This window comes from Haliotis cracherodii, unplaced genomic scaffold (genome assembly GCF_022045235.1).
Source record: "Haliotis cracherodii isolate W230 unplaced genomic scaffold, xgHalCrac1.p SCAF_4, whole genome shotgun sequence".
NCBI lineage: Eukaryota > Metazoa > Mollusca > Gastropoda > Lepetellida > Haliotidae > Haliotis > Haliotis cracherodii.
The window spans coordinates 26,370,071-26,393,145 of NW_027266297.1; the positions used below are offsets into that span (position 1 = coordinate 26,370,071).

At 39.3% G+C, this 23,075-nt stretch overlaps 1 protein-coding gene across 3 annotated transcripts in view; it reads left to right on the forward strand.

The window, feature by feature from the left end:
• The window catches only part of LOC139478542 (leucine-rich repeat-containing protein 7-like), a 114,032-nt gene that overhangs the window by 48,264 nt on the left and 42,693 nt on the right, over nucleotides 1-23,075 (forward strand). For all 3 annotated transcript variants that reach the window (XM_071261038.1, XM_071261039.1, XM_071261040.1), the window contains exon 2: nucleotides 13,946-14,130. In XM_071261038.1, the coding sequence (XP_071117139.1) occupies nucleotides 13,954-14,130 (177 nt within the window). In that variant the 5' untranslated portion in view covers nucleotides 13,946-13,953. The remainder of the gene's footprint in view (nucleotides 1-13,945; nucleotides 14,131-23,075) is intronic.

The window sequence follows — 23,075 nt, forward strand, 5'->3', positions numbered from 1 at the left end:
TTGATGCTGTAGTCGTACCAGCATCTGAGGATGCAAAGTGTGTGTCGTAGTGCTGTTCATCGATGTGTGGATGAAAGGGTGATACACGATCACTGATTCTCAGTGTGACAGAATTGAAAACAAGATACTGATCCGAGGCTTTGAAATATGATTTTGTGTTGATTCAACTTTAAATGGTTTGGCATATTGATTTGAATATGTGTTGTTGACATTCAGAAGTGGCTGTGTGTTCAGTAATGTGTATAACAAGAACAGGTTCTTCAAGCAAGGGAACTCCTGTGTTTATCTACACAAGTGACATCTTCATAAGAGCTTGTGGCACTGATCACTTGAATGTTCTTGAATTATTGGGTGACAGGAGACAGTCTTGTTTTCACCGATCGGAGCGCTTGTTGAGGGTATCGTGTTTTGACAACATGATCCAGTTAGACATGTTGGAAGATCAGGTCTTTTCTGGGCAAACTGTAAGCAAGGATCTTTGGGATTTATTCTGTCTGGAGATGTGGACAGTAGGATTTAACATGTCCTCTTGCAGCAGACGGTCAAGTATGGACGTGGATGAAGTTTAATTTACTTGTAGATAAGACGGACAGACATATTACTTGTCAAAAATGTGATGATTTGCAGATAACTGCAGACATATGATAAGACCAGTGGATTAGAGCAGACACACTTTCTTGTTGGGAAGATACCGGTTGTATTACGCACTGGGATTTAAGAGCAGACGACAGTGTGATTAGGGAATAAATGAGATTACGTAATTCATGGATAACAGCTGATTGAATTCAAATGTGGAAGTATTTGTTGAAATATGCATAAACATAGTTCCAATCAACCTCTATGGTTGATTTCTTATAATGAAATTTGATTTTGAATCCATGATGAAGCAAAGAACTGAGATGATGAATGTTATTGTTACCGTCGGTACCTTCTTTTGGAAGTTCAGATTGGCTAACCACTAGTGATCAAGATGGCCACCGTGATCTGAAGCAAGTCTTTGTATATTTATTCTGCAAAATCGAGACCAGTAGATGTGTATGAACTCAAACGCACCATGTTTGACTTCTGGAAGAAACCAAAGTTGTATGGAAAACGAGTATCAGGCATGTATAATCTCTTGTGAAAATATATATGAGTATTTGACACAGTACCAATATTAGTTCTCATATTCATGCATGTAATTCCCCGTTGATCGTCTGACATGAACCATTATGTGATTAGAGTCCACATGTTGTGTGTAACACATGTTTATCAGGACCACATATACGGGGCAATAATCCTGTTACCCAACACATTCTTTGTATTTATCCCATTAGTTCCTGTGTGTGTTTATCTGCTCAATGCTAATTTGCCAGTCATTTTTATGACACGTCTTTATCCTACATGCTTGTGAATATTATAACATAGTTCTGTGCCGTTACATCAATCTGGGCCTCATTATTTTGGGTTTGGTATATATAAGTTTGTATTGCCCTGTGTCAGCTGTGCAGGATTGTGGTTATGGGTTCGGTGATTATGTCAAGGTATTTTCGTTTTGTGTTTCCTCATTAATGAGATGTAAGAAGTGTTTGCAGTTGTAACAAAGGTGTAATTGACGGAAGGGTTTCTTGAAGTTCATAGTGTTATTTTCCTACTCTTTCACATATTTCTCTTTCCACTCAAAAGCAGTTTAAGAACACCTGATTTGTTTCATGCCATGACATATTCACTGTCGTGATTTGAAAGAATTGGGTGGTTTTTAACTTCTTTTGAGTAGTATATAGTTTCCTTTAACGATCTTCCTACTGGTTAAAGCGTTCGCACGCCACGTTGAAAACCCGGGTTCGATTCTCGACGTGGGTACAATGTGTGAAGCCCGTTTCTGGTGTCCCCTGCCGTGATATTGCTGGAATATTGATAAAAGTGGCGTAAAACCATACTCACTCACTCACTTTAACGATCTTGATCATACAGAGGCAGGGTAATGTTGAAATTACTTTTGACTGACTCAAGTATGAATAGTGGTGTATTGATGGTTTTCTGGAAGTTGATGTTCATGATATTTAATGCTGAATTTATTTCTTGTATGCATACTTTCTATGTCACAGGTACTCTAGGTAGTTGCTCCTTGATATGTTAATGATGAGGATTTTAAGTTCTTAATGCAACCCTTGAAGATCCGGGTTAGAATAGGTCTTCAGAAACCCAGGCTTGTCCTATGAGGCGACTATGCTCGTTGTAAGAGGTGACTAACTGGATCAGTTGGTCAGGCTTGCTGATTTGGTTGAAGCATGTCATTGAATCCCAATTGCATAAATCAATGCTCATGTCATGTCAGTCACTAGATTGTCTGGTCCAGACTCATTTATTTACAGACTGCCATCTGCTGAAATATTGCTGAGTGCAGCATTAAACAACAAACAAAACAAACAAACAAACAAACAAAAAGTTCTGAATGCCAAGCATGTCACTGACACTGATAAACAAAATTATTGACAATCTGAATATTTGATATTACTGTTTCATCTGTCATGCCATAGCAGATTAACTCTAGTAATTTGAAAAAAATCAGTGGTCCTTAACCATTTTTAAGTGATATATTTTGTTACTATTTCATCAATTGAACCAGAACATACGGTAACTGATGTTGCCAGATTGGAACATTCTTAACTTTATTGACAAAATTGTCACCTCAGATGGTGTTTGCGTAGCTCATTTACTTCTTCACAACGTTATTAAATACTTGATCTGCGTGATAACAGTGATATGACCCCTCATTATCTTATCATAAAAATAACAATCTGAGGAAGTAATCCCTGATTACTGTTGAGTAGCATAGTTTGTATTGATTATGTGTTATGCATGGTGGCTGATAGGACGTTCTAGGTGGGGTAGTAGAGATAAGTGTCCCGGAGACTCTGCTATGAAGGACTTTGTTTGGCTGAAGTTCACAGCAAGGGATTGAGTTATTGGTGATTCATTAAGTTTTGTGTAGCCATTGTTTTCAGTCTGCTGTTAAGGACTGAAATGATGTTTTTAAATGCTGAGCATTTGGGTGGTAGGTTGCAGTTGAGAGTGGTTGAATGAGTGAGTGGAATTGGTTGAGTGAGTGGATGAATACATTGAGCCATTCTTCCATATTGTGGCATGTTAGATAGTCCTGTGACATGACTGTGGAATAAATATATTTATATTTACTAAAAGCCTACAGTCTAGTTTCCTTGAAACAGCAGAAGAGGAAAGGTTCTTTGGAAGAAAAATTATAATAATTATTTTAAAGAAATGTTTTCATTGACTAAGTGTTAGTCTACATTTTAGAGAGAATTCTGCCCATATGCACTATCAGTGAGAATGTCACAATTGCCTCTTCCACATCACGCGTTAACACAGGCACTAAGCAGCTTGTGTTCAAGAAGGGCTCAACTCACACAGAAGCCAGAGGATGACTTTTCCCAATTATCAGCCAAGTGCCATGAGCCTGGCATACTGTGGGTCGAGTATGCAGCAAAGACCCTATAAAACCCATACTGACATTAACTAGGCTGGGACCACTGGGTCTGTGTATACTGTCACACCGTAGTCTATTAGGATACCTGACGGTCAGGCATGTTTGTTGTCCTTTGGGTGGGATTGGGCAGGAGGGGTCACGAGGTTGGCATGGACGTAGGGTTTGGAGAAAGCGTTGATGCTGGAAGGTGGTAGATTGTGTTGGAATGATGTTTATGGAAACATTATTCTGTGGTGCTGTAGGGTGGCTGTGTAGACTAAGGGACGGCTGAGGTCAGGCTCAGGTCTTAGGTTCAAATCTCTGTGTGGTTTCAATGTTACAGTGTTGGCCATGAAGAAATGGATGTAATTTTGTTTCATTCTCTGACATAAAGGATGGAAGGGTAGCCGAGTTGATAGAGGACCAGCTTATTATTTAGTGGGAATATGTTTGATTCCCAAGGTTAAATACAGTTTTTGAAGTCCCAGTCTTATTCCTCAATGCAATCTTTGTGCTATGATGATCCTAAATCTTTGTAAAAAAATGGAATTATGACAAAATAGCACTGAGATCACATTGTCTAATGGGAATGAGATGTCACAGCACAGAAACGCTATGAAACTACTAAAAGCTTCATGAGACGCTATCAACACTCACTTTCATCCACAAATTTGCTGAACCATGATATTGTTGTAGGATGAAACTAAACTCTCTCCCTCACCTCTCTCAACAGGAGGTGCTCTCTGCCCATAGTTATGTATATATCACCTTCCTGTTTGATAACGATGTTATGATAATTCCAGCACCAAGTCAAATTCCCATCTCCAATGACTATTGTACAATCATGTGATGGTTAATGGACGCACAGTATGGCCGTGTACTTGTAGGGTATAATTTGAGAGGCGGTGGTTGACCTGTTCTCAAGAGACTCTTGCTTGACTTGTCCTGTGATGTGACTTTGACAAAACATGGGCCGATAGTACAAACAGCCAGTTGTTATAGAGGCTGCAAGGTCGTGCTATGTAATGATGTTAAGAGGGTAGGCTGGCCTCATGAAAAGGGGCATATGAGAGGAAAATGTGGCATTCAATCCCTGATGATGGGGTTTTTGTTGGCAAATGTGTGACTTTTGATGAAAGGAAATGCCTTGGGGTCACCATTAGAATATATGCTTGTCATATGAGGTGACTAACGGCATCGGGTGGTCAGGCTCGTTGACTTGGTTGATGCACGTCATCGTATCTTAATTGCGTCGACCCTCTCACGTTGCCCTTGTGGTGGACAGCCCACTGCACACTGAGGAGTCTTGTCTACATGCTTGTCGGAACAGGCAACTATCGGGATTGGGTGGTCAGGCTCGCTGACTTGGTGGATGCATGTCATTGTATCTCAATTGTGTGGATCGATGCTCATGATATCAATCACTGAATTGTCTAGTCCAGACTTGATTACTTACAGAACGCCGTCATATAGCTTGAATATTGCTGAGTGTGGCGTTAAGCAACAAACAAACAAAAGAATATATTGGAGAGATTGTTGTCAAAATCCTGGCTTTGAGTGTAGTTGTTCTAGTTTCTTTATGAAAGTTGTCAAAAGCTATTTCAAAATCTACATTCAGTAAATTAATTTTGGAGTTATAGGACAATTACAATCCATAAGACCCATGCATCCTTTTCACAGGGTTTATTTTAGGGTAGGGTAGTAACGTAGTGGTCTAAGGTTTTGCTTGGCTTGACAATGACCCAATTCGACTGCCCACTTTGATACAGTGCGAGAACTTGTGTTGTTCATGTCCTCCACCATACCATTGCTGAAATTTGAGAACATCTTTAGTTGAGTTCATAGTTTCTTATGTCTGTTTGCGACAACATCGTTAGGCTGGAACAAATAATGTTTTTGGAAAAGACATCATGAAACAAGAAATAATAACATGACAACCTCATTTGATCAGACAACCAGATATTAATGTTTGCATTCTGTACAGGTAAAAGAAATTTAAAAGGACCAATGCAGAGGTAAACAAACTGCAACCTCATAAATTGTAATAATGATAGTTCAGTAATGGAGCTCCTCATTTAAAGTAAACATTTTCTCGCCTGGAGGTTTTAGTATCTCACCCTATTTGGGCTGCGACGAGTCCAAATTTACTACCCGGGTACCCAACCCCCTAAGACCAGACCTACCCAGGTACCCACTGTAGGTCTCAAGAGCTGGGTACCCAGGTACCCACTGTAGGTCTCAGGAGTTGGGTACCCAGGTACCCACTGTAGGTCTCAGGAGTTGGGTACCCAGGTACCCACTGTAGGTCTCAGGAGCTGGGTACCCAGGTACCCACTGTAGGTCTCAAGAGCTGGGTACCCAGGTACCCACTGTAGGTCTCAGGAGTTGGGTACCCAGGTACCCACTGTAGGTCTCAGGAGTTGGGTACCCAGGTACCCACTGTAGGTCTCAAGAGCTGGGTACCCAGGTACCCACTGTAGGTCTCAGGAGTTGGGTACCCAGGTACCCACTGTAGTCTCAAGAGCTGGGTACCCAGGTACCCACTGTAGGTCTCAGGAGCTGGGTACCCAGGTACCCACTGTAGGTCTCAAGAGTTGGGTACACAATGTCTGATAAGGAATTGTTTTCCTGGAGTCCAGGCAAAATCTATTTAGATACATGTATAAAACAATCTTGTCATGCATTCACTGAAGTAGAGTGAAGCTTTAACTTCGGCAAACATATACAAGTCAGAAAGAATGTGTGTATTTATTCTGAAAGAAATGCGAACATTAGTGACTTGTAGTGTAACCAAGGAGCTATGGTGAATTTCAGTCTTTTTACAATAAATCATAGGATTAACCATGGTTCTGAATACTGTAATCATGTGGGTACCTGGATCCTACTCAGTGCCCCCCCGACCCGAGTGACTGAGTACCCGAGTTACCTGTCCCAGCCTTACACCCTATACCAAATATACAGACCTGTGATATCATGTTTCTGTCCAAGTTCCAAATTTTGCCGCTGATCGTCCCGCCTGTTTTATCTGTAAACTGCCACTTTCATCCCCTACCTACGATTACCTTGTCATTTTGAAGCCGGCTATTGTACGTTGGGTATCTCATTGCTACGATTTTGATACCAGATATCGATTCGCCTATGGTTATTGTCCCCGAAAGAACATTATCAATATACTCAACTTACACATCAACTCCTCTGCAGTGTTAGAAGGTGTTCGGAGCTTATGTTTAGTGCTGTGAAGTCTTACAATGGCGATGGTGACGAGATATGAGGTGGATATTTCAGTAATAATGTAATCTTGGTTACTGGGGGTTGGGGTGGGATATCGAGGACTTGGGTAATGTTAGACAGATAGGATTTTTCCAGGCTTAACCTTCTCTGATGTTTGTGTTGTAGGATAACAAAATGTGTTGTTGGACATTCAGGGCTGTGTGGAGCAAACCTTAATCTAAGCCCCTAAGTTTTAGAAGGGATTGCTTCTGGGTATTCTATTATAATTCATGGATAGTTTTTACCCATAGTCCTCTTGTTAGTTGTTGATGTACAAAGAAGTTTGTCTTTGATGTGTGACACTTACTCTTAACACAAGTGTCAGATGTAGACATTGTTTAAGATATAGACTCTATAACTTTTAAGCACATTTGAAATTGTTTTATCTTCTGTCTGTTTAGGCTGATTATGAAATGATAATATAGATAAATGACATTAGGTATGATTATGGTATGTTTGTGAAGAAATTAATGAATGATTGTTTTAATATTAGTAAATGAGTGCCCATTTCTTGGTTTAAAAGGGGCGGTCGTGTAGCCTAGTGGTTAAAGCGTTAGCTCATAACGCCGAAGACCCGGGTTTCGGTTGCCAACATGGGTACAATGTGTGAAGCCCATTTCTGGTGTATTGCTGGAATATTGCTAAAAGCGGCGTAAAACCATACTCACTCACTTGGTTTTAAATTATTTATTATTTTTACTAGTACACAAAATTGATCTGCTAAAAGTGATAGTCCTTGAGGAGTTGTCACTAGTTTTGAATTTTGCTTGTTGTGGACTAGCAGGTTTGTTGATTTCAAACCCTACAGTTGAATTCCAGCTGAGAATGTTTTTGATTTTCACTTGATAATTATTGTAGCAGAAGCATATTTGAGACAGTATGTACATGATCCATTTATTGTTGTCCAGTATGTCCACTCTGGTGGAACTCCGTCATAAAGTACAGTTTTCGATGTGTCAAGATCAAGATTTCGATCACGTCTCTGTCCCATGAAATAGATTTCATCTGTTGTGTCCCTGTGATCACCATGACCCTGCTTCATTCTGATGTAGATATCAGCCTAACTCTTCAACAGTACCTGGGGCACCTGCCATGTGGGTGATAAATTAACCCTTATTTGTCACTTAACTCTTTGGGGGTCGTCTCCTGACCTGGAGAGGAGATTTTAGTGCATTTTAGCATTGTTTGACCATGGTAATGTCTCGCTGTGTAATCCTGGGGATTTCTGATCCACTTCTTGTTACTAAAACTTACATTTTTGTCCATGGGACAAGAGGAATTTGGTTTCTAATCTTGTAGAGTTTCCAGTAATGAACCAGTTTGTATATTGTGTATGGGTACTTAAGTAACATAACTATCTTAGTGGCCTTTCCGTTTCAATTATCAGGAGTGTTAGGTATTTGTGAATAGAGCTTTGTTGGAACTGACATAAAGGGTGCTCATGATCGCGAAATGATCAGGTTATTGAAGTTAGATAAATATTATGTACTAATTTGATTTTGCACTCTGTGAACGTGTGTTTGAATGAGGGCAAAGTGTTCCCAGTCTGTGTTCACTGACAGTGGACTTTGTGCGGAAAGAGAGGTTGGGAATACATTTTATTTTATTGTTAGGACCATTGAAGCTGAATGGGTTTAGAATTGAATTTGTGGGGCTTAGATGAAGTTAAGTTTGTGAAAACTAAATTTTCTCTTCTTTATTGTCATGTGTTAGTCATGAGAATTCCATTGAGTTTGCTTTGTTCATGGAAGTCATTGTAACCTATTTTGTAGAGATATCTAATTTATTTGCTGTTTCATGGCTTGAATATTTCCCGACGGAAACCAGATGATTATATTGTATGGGATGTTTCCCTTTAATGAGAATTTTATAATTCTTTGTGACGAAAATGTTTACGTTATGGCCAAGTTAATTTTACAGGTCTGAATTGCCATGTTGGTTTTTTATAACTGCACTTTGAGATTTCAGACCAGAATGATTCCATTACGAAATTGTTGGCTGATTACATGTGATCTTGCTCTGAAATTGTGTATACTTCGATTTGCCTGGCCCAGACTTGATTTTTTACATTACAGGCTGCCTTGAAGTATTGTTGACTACAGTACAAACCATATTCACTCACTCATTGACTCTTGGACTAACAGCTCACATGGTGTAGCAATGGTCATTGTGTGGGAGGTGACATTTCACCTGCAAGTATTATTCAGGGATTGTTTTGGACCCGTGAAGATCCGGGGTAGAATAGGTCTTCAGCAACCCATGCGACTATGCTTGTCGTAAAAGGTCACTAACGGGATCGGGTGGTCAGGCTTGCTGACTTGGTTGATGCATGTCATCGGTCCCAAGTGTGTGGATCGATGCTCATAATATCAATCACTGGATTGTCTGGTCCAGAATCGATTATTTACAGACCGCCGTCATATAGCTGGAATATTGCTGAGTGCGGCATAAAACAACAAACAAAAAACAAATATTCAGGGATTTGTTCCATCAATTTGTGAAGGATGTCTGAGCCAATTACTAACTGTTCTGGTCGTGCAGGTGCCCCTTGGCACCCCACCTCTCCTCCCAGTGCTGTCACCTATGTGAACTAGTCATACTGACCTTACTGCTTGAATGCATGAATCTTGTCTCAGAGGTTGATCTCCACCATGTTGGCCAGCATGTTTCTGATGAAATACACAGAAGTATGTTGTGAATGTTTATATATTCAGGTCTGTACAGCCATGACGATAAATGTAAAATGCTATTTTCTCATAGTATGTGCTAGGGTCCGTAAGCCATTGTTTCTTTCCTTGAGGTAGCATAAATGTTGAGTTTCTAGTCATTCCTACTGATGGTTGAATATGACTCCTTATATGGTGTCAAGTTTTCATGTATCGTACTGCAACCTATTCAACATATTGTGTAGTTTTCAAGAAAATGTATTCCTTCAGTCATATAATAGTTCTCTAATTAGACCTTTGTATCAAAACGTCTGTTGTACCACAATAACATATATTGCTATAGTCCCATAATAGTTCTCTATTAGACCTTAGTACCAAAACACCTGTTGTATCACAATAACATATATTGCTATAGTCCTATAATAGTTCTCTATTAGACCTTCGTACCAAAACGCCTGTTGTACCACAATAACATATACTGCTATAGTCCTATAGTAGTTCTCTAATTAGACCTTCGTATCAAAATGCCTGTTGTATCACAATAACATATATTGCTATAGTTCTATAATAATTCTCTAATTAGACCTTAGTACCAAAACGCCTGTTGTACCACAATATCATATATTGCTATAGTCCTATAATAGTTCTCTATTAGACCTTCGTACCAAAATGCCTGTTGTATCACAATAACATATACTGCTATAGTCCTATAATAGTTCTCTAATTAGACCTTCGTATCAAAACGCCTGTTGTACCACAATATCATATATTGCTATAGTCCTATAATAGTTCTCTTTGAGACCTTAGTACCAAAACGCCTGTTGTATCACAATAACATATATTGCTATAGTCCTATAATAGTTCTCTTTGAGACCTTAGTACCAAAATGCCTGTTGTATCACAATAACATATACTGCTATAGTCCTATAATAGTTCTCTATTAGACCTTCGTACCAAAATGCCTGTTGTATCACAATAACATATACTGCTATAGTCCTATAATAGTTCTCTAATTAGACCTTCGTATCAAAACGCCTGTTGTACCACAATATCATATATTGCTATAGTCCTATAATAGTTCTCTTTGAGACCTTAGTACCAAAACGCCTGTTGTATCACAATAACATATATTGCTATAGTCCTATAATAGTTCTCTATTAGACCTTAGTACCAAAATGCCTGTTGTATCACAATAACATATACTGCTATAGTCCTATAATAGTTCTCTAATTAGACCTTCGTATCAAAATGCCTGTTGTACCACAACAACATATATTGCTTATCACAATCAACTCTGTTCACAGGCCAAAGCCTAAGAAGCCTATGGTAAAACACGCCTACTGGGAAGTAGACCAAAATACTGTTAAGCTCTCTCCAGAGCAAGGGGATAACTGGTGCGAAATGAGATTAAACATTGTTAGTTTAACTAAACAAACACGATAATTCACTAAGGTGATTTTCTTCACCCAAACATCTTATCGTTATATTGAGGCACATAGTCTTGTATGGTGTTGGCAATGTTGGTGAGGTGGTATATGTTGAAGGTTAAATTCTATGACTGATATATAGTTGTTGATATGCTTAAAAGTCACATTGTGACTGCATTTCTGCATATTATTTCATGTGAAAGATGTGTTTCACAACATTGTTTCTTGAACTTATGCATTTGAATTAGAATCTTGATAATTTATGACCATGTCGTGCAATAAATCAGCCCTATAATAAAACTAATTAAGTCTCTGTACCCATAACAAACTCAATAAACTGGATAAATATTGACCAGAAAAACAAAATGCCTCATATTGGTATGTAGCTAATTGCCCTTCTAACACATCCAAATCCCTGTTTGACATAGTATCGTGGTGACACACACGTCTCTCGTATCAACGTTATTCAGCATCTATTGAGGGATTAGAGTCACAGACAGTGGTCTCAGTAGAGGATAAACAAAACAGAAAGCTACTGAACGCTATCAAATCTTTACTTCACCTTTTCACCTCATGCTTCAAGTGGCTTGCCTGGGTCTGTAAGGGTCTGACGTTATTGTCATGGGTAAGAATGTTATTGAAATGGCAAGATTTGTAACCATTATATGCTGTGAGGTTTAGTACGGAAAGGGTGGTTAAGGCTACTTAAAGCGTTGTGAAAGTGGAGAAAGTGTAACGCGGTAAGGATGGGGAGAAAGTTGGCATGGCGACAGATTCAGCCAAGTAAGCGTGTAGGTATGATGTTCATTTTGCTGTAAGCATTTTTAAAATTATTTTCTTTTTGACAATGGTTATTAGTGCTATTTTAAGCTGGTGTGTATTGTAAATGCTCAGAATTTCCTAATTCTTACGATTACAAAACTTCTTTTACATCACAGCCATAAATCCTGTATTTTGGCTGTCATCACATTACAAAATCTCCAGATTTTCAACAGAAGTCCTCTTCCCTGGCATCTATCCATGACAAGTTGTGCAAGTTAATAGTACTGTTTTGAACTCCTGTATATTGTAACTGCTATGTAATTATATTTTCTGTGACAACTGAATGTATGTTTGCAATATCACGTCTACAAGTGTCATTACTGGTTTACCCAAATTATTTTCTCAGTCCAACATTTTTCTGCAGGTTTATGCATACACTTCATGATGAATGTTGGCAATGCTCTCAGCATGGCACTATCATTTCCTCCAAGACAGATGAGCTGGCAATGACAACATGCACCTGCACATGCAGTTTCCCTCAAAACTTTGGACATTCCTATAGCTGCTATTGATTTCTGCATGGTGAAAAAATGACATGTTTGACAAATTGCTGAACTTGGAGGAGAGATAGTCATAAATCTTCATGCCGTCATGTTGTTTTCAGATATGCTTCATATTGAGCGCTTCATGTTTTTAAGGAGAGTATATTTGTGTGTTTGACACGACCGTTTTGTTGCACTGATAAGGGGTTTTGGTCTCCTTTTGACAATTTAAAAAAAAAATGTTTGTATCTGAGTTGAAGTTTTAAGAGGGAAATAAATTGTGAAACCTTTAAAAATGTTCATTGCACTCAAAATGAGTTGTCAGGACTGTCATATTTGTTGAATCATGATATTTGTTTAAATTTCATTTGAGATATGTAATGAGAGGGACTCTTATTTATTGATAAAAATGTCAATAAATTTGTAACACCAGGAATTTAGGGTTGGGGCGGGTAATCTGAAATGGCATATTTTTTACTGTCAGTGACATCTTATTTATAGTTTGTTTTGGCTACAAAACGTGTCTGTCAAAGTTGGGGCAAACTTGATCAATGAAATGGGGGGAAAAGTTGTTTTTTTCACGTGTGTGTCAGAGAATTTATCTTGTGGCTTGTCAGATTTGTTGAGTTTATTAAATATTGGTAGACACGCAATAGTAATGACTCTTCTTTCGTCTCCACACTTTCTTTTCTTTGATCTAATATGTGCGATAGTATTGCCAAGTATATCTGCCCTGATTATTTTGCCATGTATGTCTTCCAATTTTCTTACTTGCCTTGCAGTCGTGTTCATACTGTTTCGACATTTATACTAGTATTGGAATGATGACCCTATCTATCGGTCGGTCTGAGGCTTGGTGACTTGTTTGAATGGTGTCATTGTGCTCTGAGGGCATGGATTGCAGCTCCTAGTATCAGTCACTGGATTGTCTAGTCTGGACTCGATAACTTACAGGCCACTGTCATATAGCTGGGATATTGCTGAGTGCAAAAAGGCAAACAAACAAACAAATAACCTTAGTATCATTTCACTGTAAGTTTCACAGAAAGAGTAGGAGACTATGACTTGTATCACTGTATACTTTCCTCCACGTTTAGAAACTGACCATGACTGAAGTATTGTGAGTGATAGAGTTACTGTTTTGCCCACTGAGATACCATGCTCCATGGATTTACATTAATACGCTGGCAATTGGTGTAGGAACACCAAGAATTGACAGTGTAAGGAAATGGACCTCAGTTGATAGCTGGACCACTGGGCTACGTAACCCACTTCACGAGCTACTGATGGAAGGGAAGCATGGGTAGCCCAGGCATCTGATGCTCTGCTGTTCCCTGAGCACAGTTGTTTCCCTTAGTCATGCCAGGAACCTATGAATGTGGATTTGAATCCCAATTTGTCCTGATTATCTTTCTAGGTTTCAGGACATAACCCTTTCTGGTCTGTTTTACCAAAGTGGTAAATGGCAAAGATATGCATCACTTTCAGCATTCATCATGCTGACAACCCATGATGTAACTGAAATACTGTCTCAAGTAACATAAAAACCACTCACTCACTCACTCACTCACTCACTCACTCACTCACTCACTCACTCACTCACTCACTCACCCACCCACCCACCCACTCACTCACTCACTCACTCACTCACTCACTGATAGAAGCCGAGTTTGTGACCCACATGCTGAAGTCATGCACTCCCATGTTTTCAGGTATTCACTACATGTGTATAAACATGATTTGTCACAACTAAAATATGTCACTCCAACAATCACACCAATTTGTTGTAATGAAACTATGATTGTCTTTCAGGGCAGACGATGGCCGGATTATTTGTGCGGAAGTGTCCGTGTCTACGTCCACCGATAGATGATGATATTCGTGTCTTGGATTACCGTCACTGCAGCCTCACAGATGTCCCGGGAGAAGTGTTCAACTTTGAGAGGACTTTAGAGGAATTGTATGCTGATTCCAACCAAATTAGAGATTTGCCACGGGTACGTCACAGAGATGTGTAGTGGTAGGGAAGAAACCGAAAGTCTTAAATAGTATATTTTTATGAATGAATGTTTTTGAGAAGTATGTTTTTGTGAGTATTCTCACAGTATTTATGAGTGAGACCAGGGGATTTCTGGGTGCAAAGGCCCCTAGTAGACAAACATTACTCATGATGTCGATCACTTGTTTATGTAAGCCAGATTGAATTATCTTCAGGGTGCTGTTATTATACACAGGGCATCCAGACTCGTGACGATCCGGGTCGAGAATATGTCTTCAGCAACCAATGCTTGTCGTAAGAGGTGACTAACGGGATCGGATGGTCAGCATTGTTCACTTGTTTGAATGATCCAAACTGCGTAGATCAATGCTCATAGTGTCACTGGATTGTCAGGTCCAGACTCGATTATTTATAGACCACCTTCCTATATGTAGAATATTGCTGAGTGCAGCGTTAAACAAACAAACAAACAAACAAACAAACAAACACAGGGGATCGAGCATGTCAAACAACAATTTATTTGGTGGAGAAATTCTGAAAACAAATGACTTTTTTTCTAGTTTTCGGAACACATTATTAAAACAACAACATCCCTACCCTCCTTTCCCCATATCAAGTGGTTGGCCTCATGAGATATTGTGACACAGAGAATATCCATGTATCATGAGATGTATGAAATAAATTGATCTGAAGCAGAATTCATTACAAGGCATTTATTTTCTGCTTTGATGTCTCGTTTTATGGTATAACTAAGATGTTTAACTTAAGTAATCATTGTGAGTCCAATCTGTATCAATATACTTTGGCAACTGATCTCATCAATTTCCAGTAAAGGGGCAGTTCACACAAGCAGTGATGGATTCATTTGTCATTCAGGCTTGTTGGTGTATCGATGGCTGTAAGTCTATACTCATCACAGATGTTACACATAGACGTCACCGAGACTGTTACTGGATACAAATAGTGATTGTCATTACGTATCAAGGACCCTTTACTCTCGTTGTAGTATTGGCTGAATCAGGGAATTGGTGGTCTGAAGGTTTTTTATTATTTATGGACTTATCTAGACCTGCTCTGAGGCTTTATTGCACCAAGTCTGCAGCAAATGCCAGTAAAAATTATCAATGTGGAATAGAGAAATTCCTAACTATATTTATTATAGTTATACAACTATATAGCTTTGTGGAGTTGACTTGGATTGTACTGATAACTAGAATACAGAGGAGTAAGTGAGTTGGGTTTAACGCCGCTTTTAGCAGTATTCATGTTATATCACGGTGTGCCTGTTTAATGTGGGAGGAAAGCCCGAAGTGATGCAGGTCTGAGACATTTACCACTTCGGTGAAACTCATGAGCACGGATATGGTGCTGACAAACCTAGAAACATAACCGGGGCAAACCAGGATTCGAACCCACAATCATAGGTTTCTGGCGGGCCCAAGGGACACAACTCTGCACAACGAATCACGGCACCTAAGACGACTGGGCCACCCGTGCCAAAAGAATACAGAGGAATAGGCATTACTGTAGGAAAGTGATGATAAAATACAATCTATAGTTAAGAAAATAATAACTGTCAGAAATTCCTAATGGAACTGGGTTTGGAATCCATGATAAATTACACTTCCAAACAAATTACTCTCTTGAGCAACAGAAAATTTTGCGTAGCTCTTGAGGGGAGACTCTTATCGAGGTGGCAATGCCACTTCCTGTGGTGGTGAGTAAGTCCAGGGTTTTTCTGATAATAGAAGGGAGATGTACGACTCAGATAACCGAGGATGGACCAGCTGTGACAAGATTGGTTGTGACCAGACAGTGAAGAGTGCAGTGATGCTCACTTGTATAATTTATCCAGAGTTTGTCCTGGTTCAATGTGTTTTAGCGCCAGCTTGAAAAATATATACTTCTCAAAAGAAGTTAAAGAGCACCTATGACTATAGTTAATCTGTCATTGTGGGGGTTCCTTACTTGTTTTGTGTTGTATGTAAGCTGTAATATATCTGCTTTGGAATACAAGGATCATTCAGTCACCTACCCACTTGTAGTTCATAGAAAAACAGGATGGTAGGGTAGCCAAGTGGTTAAAGCGATTGTTCATCAAGCCAAAGGCCCGGGTTTGATTCACCACATGGGTACAATGTGTGAAGCTCAATTCTGGAGTTTCCCACTGTGATATTGCTAAAATATTGCTGAAGATGGCGTAAGCCCATAGATTACCACGTATTCATTACAAAGGTTTTCCAAAAAACTGGTAAAGTCTTCTGGTAGTCATAGTATATACTACTCAAAAGAAATGACGGACCACCAAATTCTTTCATATTACTATAGTTAATCTGTTATAGCTTGACATCGGATGGTCCTTAACTTCTTTTGAGTAGTATATATTTGAATCTAGCCATCAGGATTACAAAAGGTTATAGTATGAAATTCAGAAACCTGAAGTAGTAGACGACATCACAAGAGCTTTCTGAGACACCTGTGCATACTAAATCAGTCAAACCTAGAAAAATAGCCTGAAACATAGTATTTGGTTTGGTTGGTTGATGCATCTGGGCTACTGGATATCGCAGTGATGATTCCCAGAAATGATGTGTTGCACTCTAATGGTGCATCCTATCTGCAAAAGGCTTGTTTTTTCAATCTTGCCTTGTGTCGGAAAGATTTGATTTTAAACTTTCACAGGTTCAGTACTGATTTCAGTACTCAAAAGCAAGGTTCATACGACTATGTATCTTCTGGTATACAGGGATATATTTGATATATTCCATGTTCGAGGTCTGTGTCATATTGTCGTGGTATATATTTATCATTATCACATTGATACATACATGTTTATATATCCCTCCTGGAGAATATCATCCGCCAATAAAATCATGCTGCTTGTTGTTGTAACCCTTTGGCAGTATTTATTTTGTAAGAAAATCCGTTTAACATTTATTTGGATTAATACTGGTGACATTCAAATCATTAGCTGCTCTCCTGTAGGCCTGTGGCCTGTGGGGTGTGTGGGTGGTGAGATCACTCCCAGTGTACACAGCTGGATCACCTCGGGAGGTGAGGTCATCCCAGCAGGTGCTTGCCTTTTCTTTGCCCACATGACTTTGTTTAAAGATTGGTTAATGCATCCTGCTGATCCTAAAATTAACGAAAAAATAAAAATAAATATTCTGTCGAATTTAAACTTATATACATGTCCCATTTACAAAAACTGTGTGTAACAGGGTGTTTTCTGCAGACTGACGTGTCAACTTAACTAACACTGCTCGCATGGCAACATATTCACATAATGTCCTGGGGAACTGAGTAAAATAGTAAAATAGTAAAATACAGATTTCTTTTCATTTCACCTACCAGCCAGGATTTTCTACACAAAAAAAACACCAAGAAACACAAAAAGTCTGACATATATTCAACATCATATTCCACCGTGAAATGCTGACTGATTAATCTTGTTGGGACACCTGATTGAAAGAAATTGTTGAATAAATTTATGCTATTAAAGGAATAGGTGTAAGATGTCATGGAGGATGTAATGTAGGTTTTATTTCAGTTCAAGAGGTCCAGAATCACATTATTTGTTGAAGTGTTGTGGAATGTTACAGTTATTTGAGTGACAAATTGAAATGCGATATTGGGGTTGGAAATTAGGGCGATGTTTGCAAGCTGAGACAGGTATGACAGGTCATTAAACTTGATGTTCAAGCTACCTTGAGAAGAAACACATTGTTATGAAATTTGTAACCACATATTTGTTACAAAGGTTTTTGTAAAAACTGGCCTTCATGTTGTCATCATATATGCAACTCAAAATATGTGAAGGACCACCCAATTCTTTCATATTACCATAGTTAATCTGTTGTGGCATGAAATCGGGTGGTTCTTAACTTTATTTGAGTAGTATATATTTGAATCTAGCCGTCTGAGGATCGCTAGAGGTTATGACATGAAATTCAGAAACCTGAAGTAGTAGATGACATCACAAGAGCTTTCTAAAACGGAGACACCGGGCAGACGAAGGCTGTGTCATCAGTCAGTGCAGTCAGCTTGGTGCAGACAGTCTATGGGTCTCTATTGATCGGTGTGCAGCAGGTGTTGCAGCTATGTCTAAAGTCAGCCGTGGCATCCTACTACTTCCTCTCTCGCTTTGTGCTGCAAAACTGCTGTGATATAACTGGAATACTGTTCAAAGTCAAATCAGCTAAACTCTCTCACTTTCGCTTGTAAAATAACCCATTAAACAGTAAGTGAGGAAAAATGTACTTTTGGCCCCTAGTAGAGAGTGAATTTTTATGTAAATAACAATTTTTTTTTATAGACATCCACGTTCGTTTTGTACCTTAAAGTTGTACATGTATAATGTTTTGGGCTGATTGAAATTTGATTTTCTGAAAAAGGGTAACAAAGAAAATAAAGGGAATGTTATAAGTAGATGTACCTGTAGTCACTAAACTTAATTAATCATGTGAATGTTGTGTAATGCTGTAGTCAGCACTATTCTAGCTATATACCAATGACCTATTCAAGTCTGGACCAGACCACCCAGTGGTTTACGTCATGAGGATTGTAATTAACCAAGTCAGCAAGCCTACCAGCAGATTCATCTTATGACAAGCATATCTTTGAACTGATGATAACAATTACTGGTTGGAACTTCACAGAGTTGGAACCAGTTGGTAGCAGTTTTTCTTGTTGGAACTTGGGAGCAGTTTTCTGTTTAGATGCCTACAGGATGGGTGCCAGTTTTCTGTTTGGAAGCCTGCAGGATTGGTGCCAGTTTTTTGTTTGGAAGCCTACAGGATTGGCACCAGTTTTCTGTCTGGATGCCTATAGGATTAGCACCAGTTTTCTGTTTGGAAGCCTAGAGGATTGGCACCATTTTTCTGTCTGGAAGCTTACAGAATTGGCACCAGTTTTCTGTCTGGAAGCCTACAGAATTGGCACCAGTTTTCTGTCTGGAAGCCTACAGGATTGGCACCAGTTTTCTGTCAGGAAGCCTACAGGATTGGCACCAGTTTTCTGTCTGGAAGCCTACAGGATTGGCACCAGTTTTCTGTCTGGAAGCCTACAGGATTGGCACCAGTTTTCTGTCTGGAAGCCTACAGGATTGGCACCTGTTTTCTGTCTGGAAGCCTTCTGGCTTTGCACCAGTTTTCGGTTTGGGTTCAGTATTTGATTATGACCAACCACGAAGAAAACACAACAGTTATGTACACAGGGTAATACTATTATGTGTGTAACATATTTCTATGGCTGGATTGGCAATAACGGACCATAATCTCATTAGTTAGCCCAGTCCGAGGTGGTATCACATGGCCAGACATGATAGTCTATTGTGTACCTACAGGTAGGTTTTGTGCATGATTAACTCCAGTCAACACAGTTCCATGTTTCTCTTTGCCCTGCTAGGATTGGTTTCATCGCTCTCTGACAGTACACATAGGTATGGGACTACAAGCAGCCATTGTTCTCTGCCCCAGCACGTACTTGTCAAAAATGCATACAAACAAGTTTGTAGATAGTCCCGCGTGAGTGTAAGGTAAAGAAGGGCATAAGTCTGTGACACGGGACAGATACTCGGTTCTCACGAGGGGACGCCAACCCCGGGGTGTGGAGGTCATTTTGTCATATGCTGCAATCCTGGAGGTCCTGTAGGGGTCGTTATGATTCTGTTTGATATACACACTGTGTGTACATTGCCCCGTTGTGGGAGGTGATTTGTACGTGAGGGGCGGGGCGGGGCGGGTGGATGTGGGGTGAGGCTAGATCGAGGTCATTATAGACTGGTGAATACTGTTTGTTATGCATACTTGATGTACATTGCCCCAGTTGTGAGAGGTGTTCTGTCGCTGGTGGCAGGGGTTTGGGGGGGGGAAAGCTTTGATGGGGTTGGGTTATTTGGTGTCACTTTTAATCAACTGTGGGATGTAAATGTAGACTGTCAATGCATTTTGATGTATATGGTTTTTTTGTTATGTGAGCTGCATTAGTTACTGCCAAATAATTTTTTAAAAGATATCTGTAACACTCCTGCATTCATACTTTTGAGTTTTTTTTATCTCCCATATGCTTTGAACATGGCTGAGTGTAAAAATATTCTCAAATATCATTTCTCAAGTTGAAATATTTATGAAGGAGTTATTTATATGTGTCAAAAATTACATTAGTGTTTTACATCTAAGAAGTTTACACATTTTATGAGATTGGGGAGTACTTCCAACTTAGCAACTGCTGAATAGGGCAACTTAAATTAAAAATAAATGTATCTAATTTCTCGCAGCATATAATTTTTATTATGCCTCTACTGCCTTTACTTTTTATTTGCATTTATTTTTATGGACGTATTTATACCACATCACAGTGACTGTCCATAGGCCCCTTGGCAGATCCCAGCCTTCAATACTTGTTTGAGTTGAAAGTGACCGAAAGTGATACTGATCTTCAGGAAATGCCCCCATGAATGCCCTCAATGCCCTGATTGGGACCAGATAGTCAGGAACGTGTGATGACACTTGTCAAAATAATCTTATGATGACGGTGTCCTCAAGCTGATGCTTAAAATGAGGTTTCTGGCAGACGTAAATGGTCACTGCTCGCGGCCATCTTGAGTTTCACCTTCATTCATTGTCTTAGTTAATGCTGTTGTGTTTGATGATAGGGGTAGGATGTTATTCTTTGCTGATAGTATCAGAAAACTGTTTGAGTTACCCGGTACAATAGATAATATTGAAAATTTGATGATGTCGGAAGTTCAAAGTGAAAGCCTGAGGCTACAAGGACCACGTCTGGTTTCCATATTCTTTGTAACTTTGTGTAACTTCAGCAAGAAGATGTGTTTACAGATGTCTGCCTCGGATTCCCAGGGGCCCTAAGATCATTGCCTTCAAGAACAAAACACATGACTTTCTGTTTCAGATTATTACAGGCCCCCAGCAAATTTAATTCAATCATTAAACTCAACCTGTTTGGCTGTGAACTAATATTTACAATTTACAGTAATCTAGTACTTTGAGTGTGTACGTGAGTGATTTTACCTTGCTTTTAGCAGAGACTATATCGGTATATGGTCTCTGCTTTTAGCAATATTCCAGCAATATCAGGCGGGGCACAACAGTAATGGGCTTCAAACATTCCAGCCATGTGGGGAATCTAACCCGGGCCTTTGGCGTGATAAGTGAACACATTGACCACTAGGGTACCCCACCCCACTAGGACCGGATGATATCCCTTATTACATACATACAGTGTCTGTTTGATAATAAGATGGAGATCATAGAGCAGAGTCCTCCTTTAAGTTTTCACATGAATCTGGATGGCATAGGTAGCCCAGTTATTTATGGTGCTACAATGTGCAGAGTTATGTCCCTTAGATGTACCAGTATCCTATGATCATTTGTTTGAAACCCTAATTCAATTTAGTTATGATCCTTGGATTTGTCAGCATAATACACATATTCGTAGGTTTCACCATAGATGTAAACATCTAAAACCTGCATCACTTTTGGCTTTCCTCAAAGATTCAGCAGACATGGGGTAATATGTCTGAAATATTTTTCAATGTGGCCTGCACCATATTTCACTTCAGTCTAAAATTTCTGCATTTGATATGAGGTAATATGATGTGAGTTAGCATAATTTTAAATATATACCACTGCATTCTTATTTAAATATATATATATATTGCCATACATAAGATAAATGTTTGATAATTGTTTGTTTCCAATATTTAGCAGCAGATCATGTTGTTTGGCGAAGCCATCTTGGACTGTATCCCTGGGTTGATGCCAAGTTTTTGAAATTCAGATCTCTTACAAACGGCCAGAAGTAATTTTAAATTGGAGATGTGTTGCTTTTAATCTTAAAGTGAAAGCACGCACAAACATTTAGAGATAACTTGTGACACAAAACATAGCTCTTCTGATTGAGCTGTGATATGAGCCTAGGTATCAGCAAATGCTGTCATGGAGGAATTTACATTTGATATGCTGTCAACATTTTATCTTTTCAAACTTTCACCAGGTTTATTGTCATGAAAGTATTTTCTAGTAATATCTTAAAGTGTACTGTTATTTGAACTTGTGATATATTTGTTCTTTGTCAACAAGACTGGACACAGAACAGTCGTATGACCCAAATGATATTGTGAGTCAGGGTCAGGGTGTCGTAGTGGTTTCCCTTATAATTGCTTGTACAGTTCGTGCAAAAGCCATCAGGCTAAATATATGTCTGACTGTATTACAATGGTTAGATAGTTGAATTATTATCAAAGTTGGTGGGGGATATAGAAACGGGCTCCGTCCGTCCGTCCGTCACGTTTCGTTTCCGGAACTTATGTCATAAATTCTGCAACAGGGGCGGGGGATACAGCCACGTTAGTGGCCAACTCTTGTTTACCTTGAATTCCGACCTGTGAAAATCCGGGATAGAATAGGTCTCCAGCAACCCATGCTTGTCGTTTGTGATGACAGTGCTTGTCGTAAGAGGTGACTCACGGGATCGCGTGGTCATGTTTGCTGACTTGGTTTATGGATGTCAATCACTGGATCCTCTGGTCCAGACTCAGATTATACACAGACCGCCGTCATACAGCTGGAATATTGCTGAGTGTGGTGTTAAACAACAAACTACAAGAAGTATGTTTAAAAGCATAGACAGCAATATTGTGGCTAATAAATATCACGGCAGCCTTTATCTTATTAGATTTGCACATAGCTGCACTGTAATGGAGTTACCGTTGAGAGCTAGGGTATGTATCTGTTCATGTTGAGAGTGGCAGTGATAACGGCGTCTGATGATCAGACTGTCACCAGATGGTAACGATCCACCCTGGTTATGGCTTCCTGATGAGATGATCATAGACACACAAATGGAAGGGTAGATAGATTATTATTGTCGTGTAAAATGCGTGAATCTACACCGAAACGTCGCCCAATTGTAATAACAAAG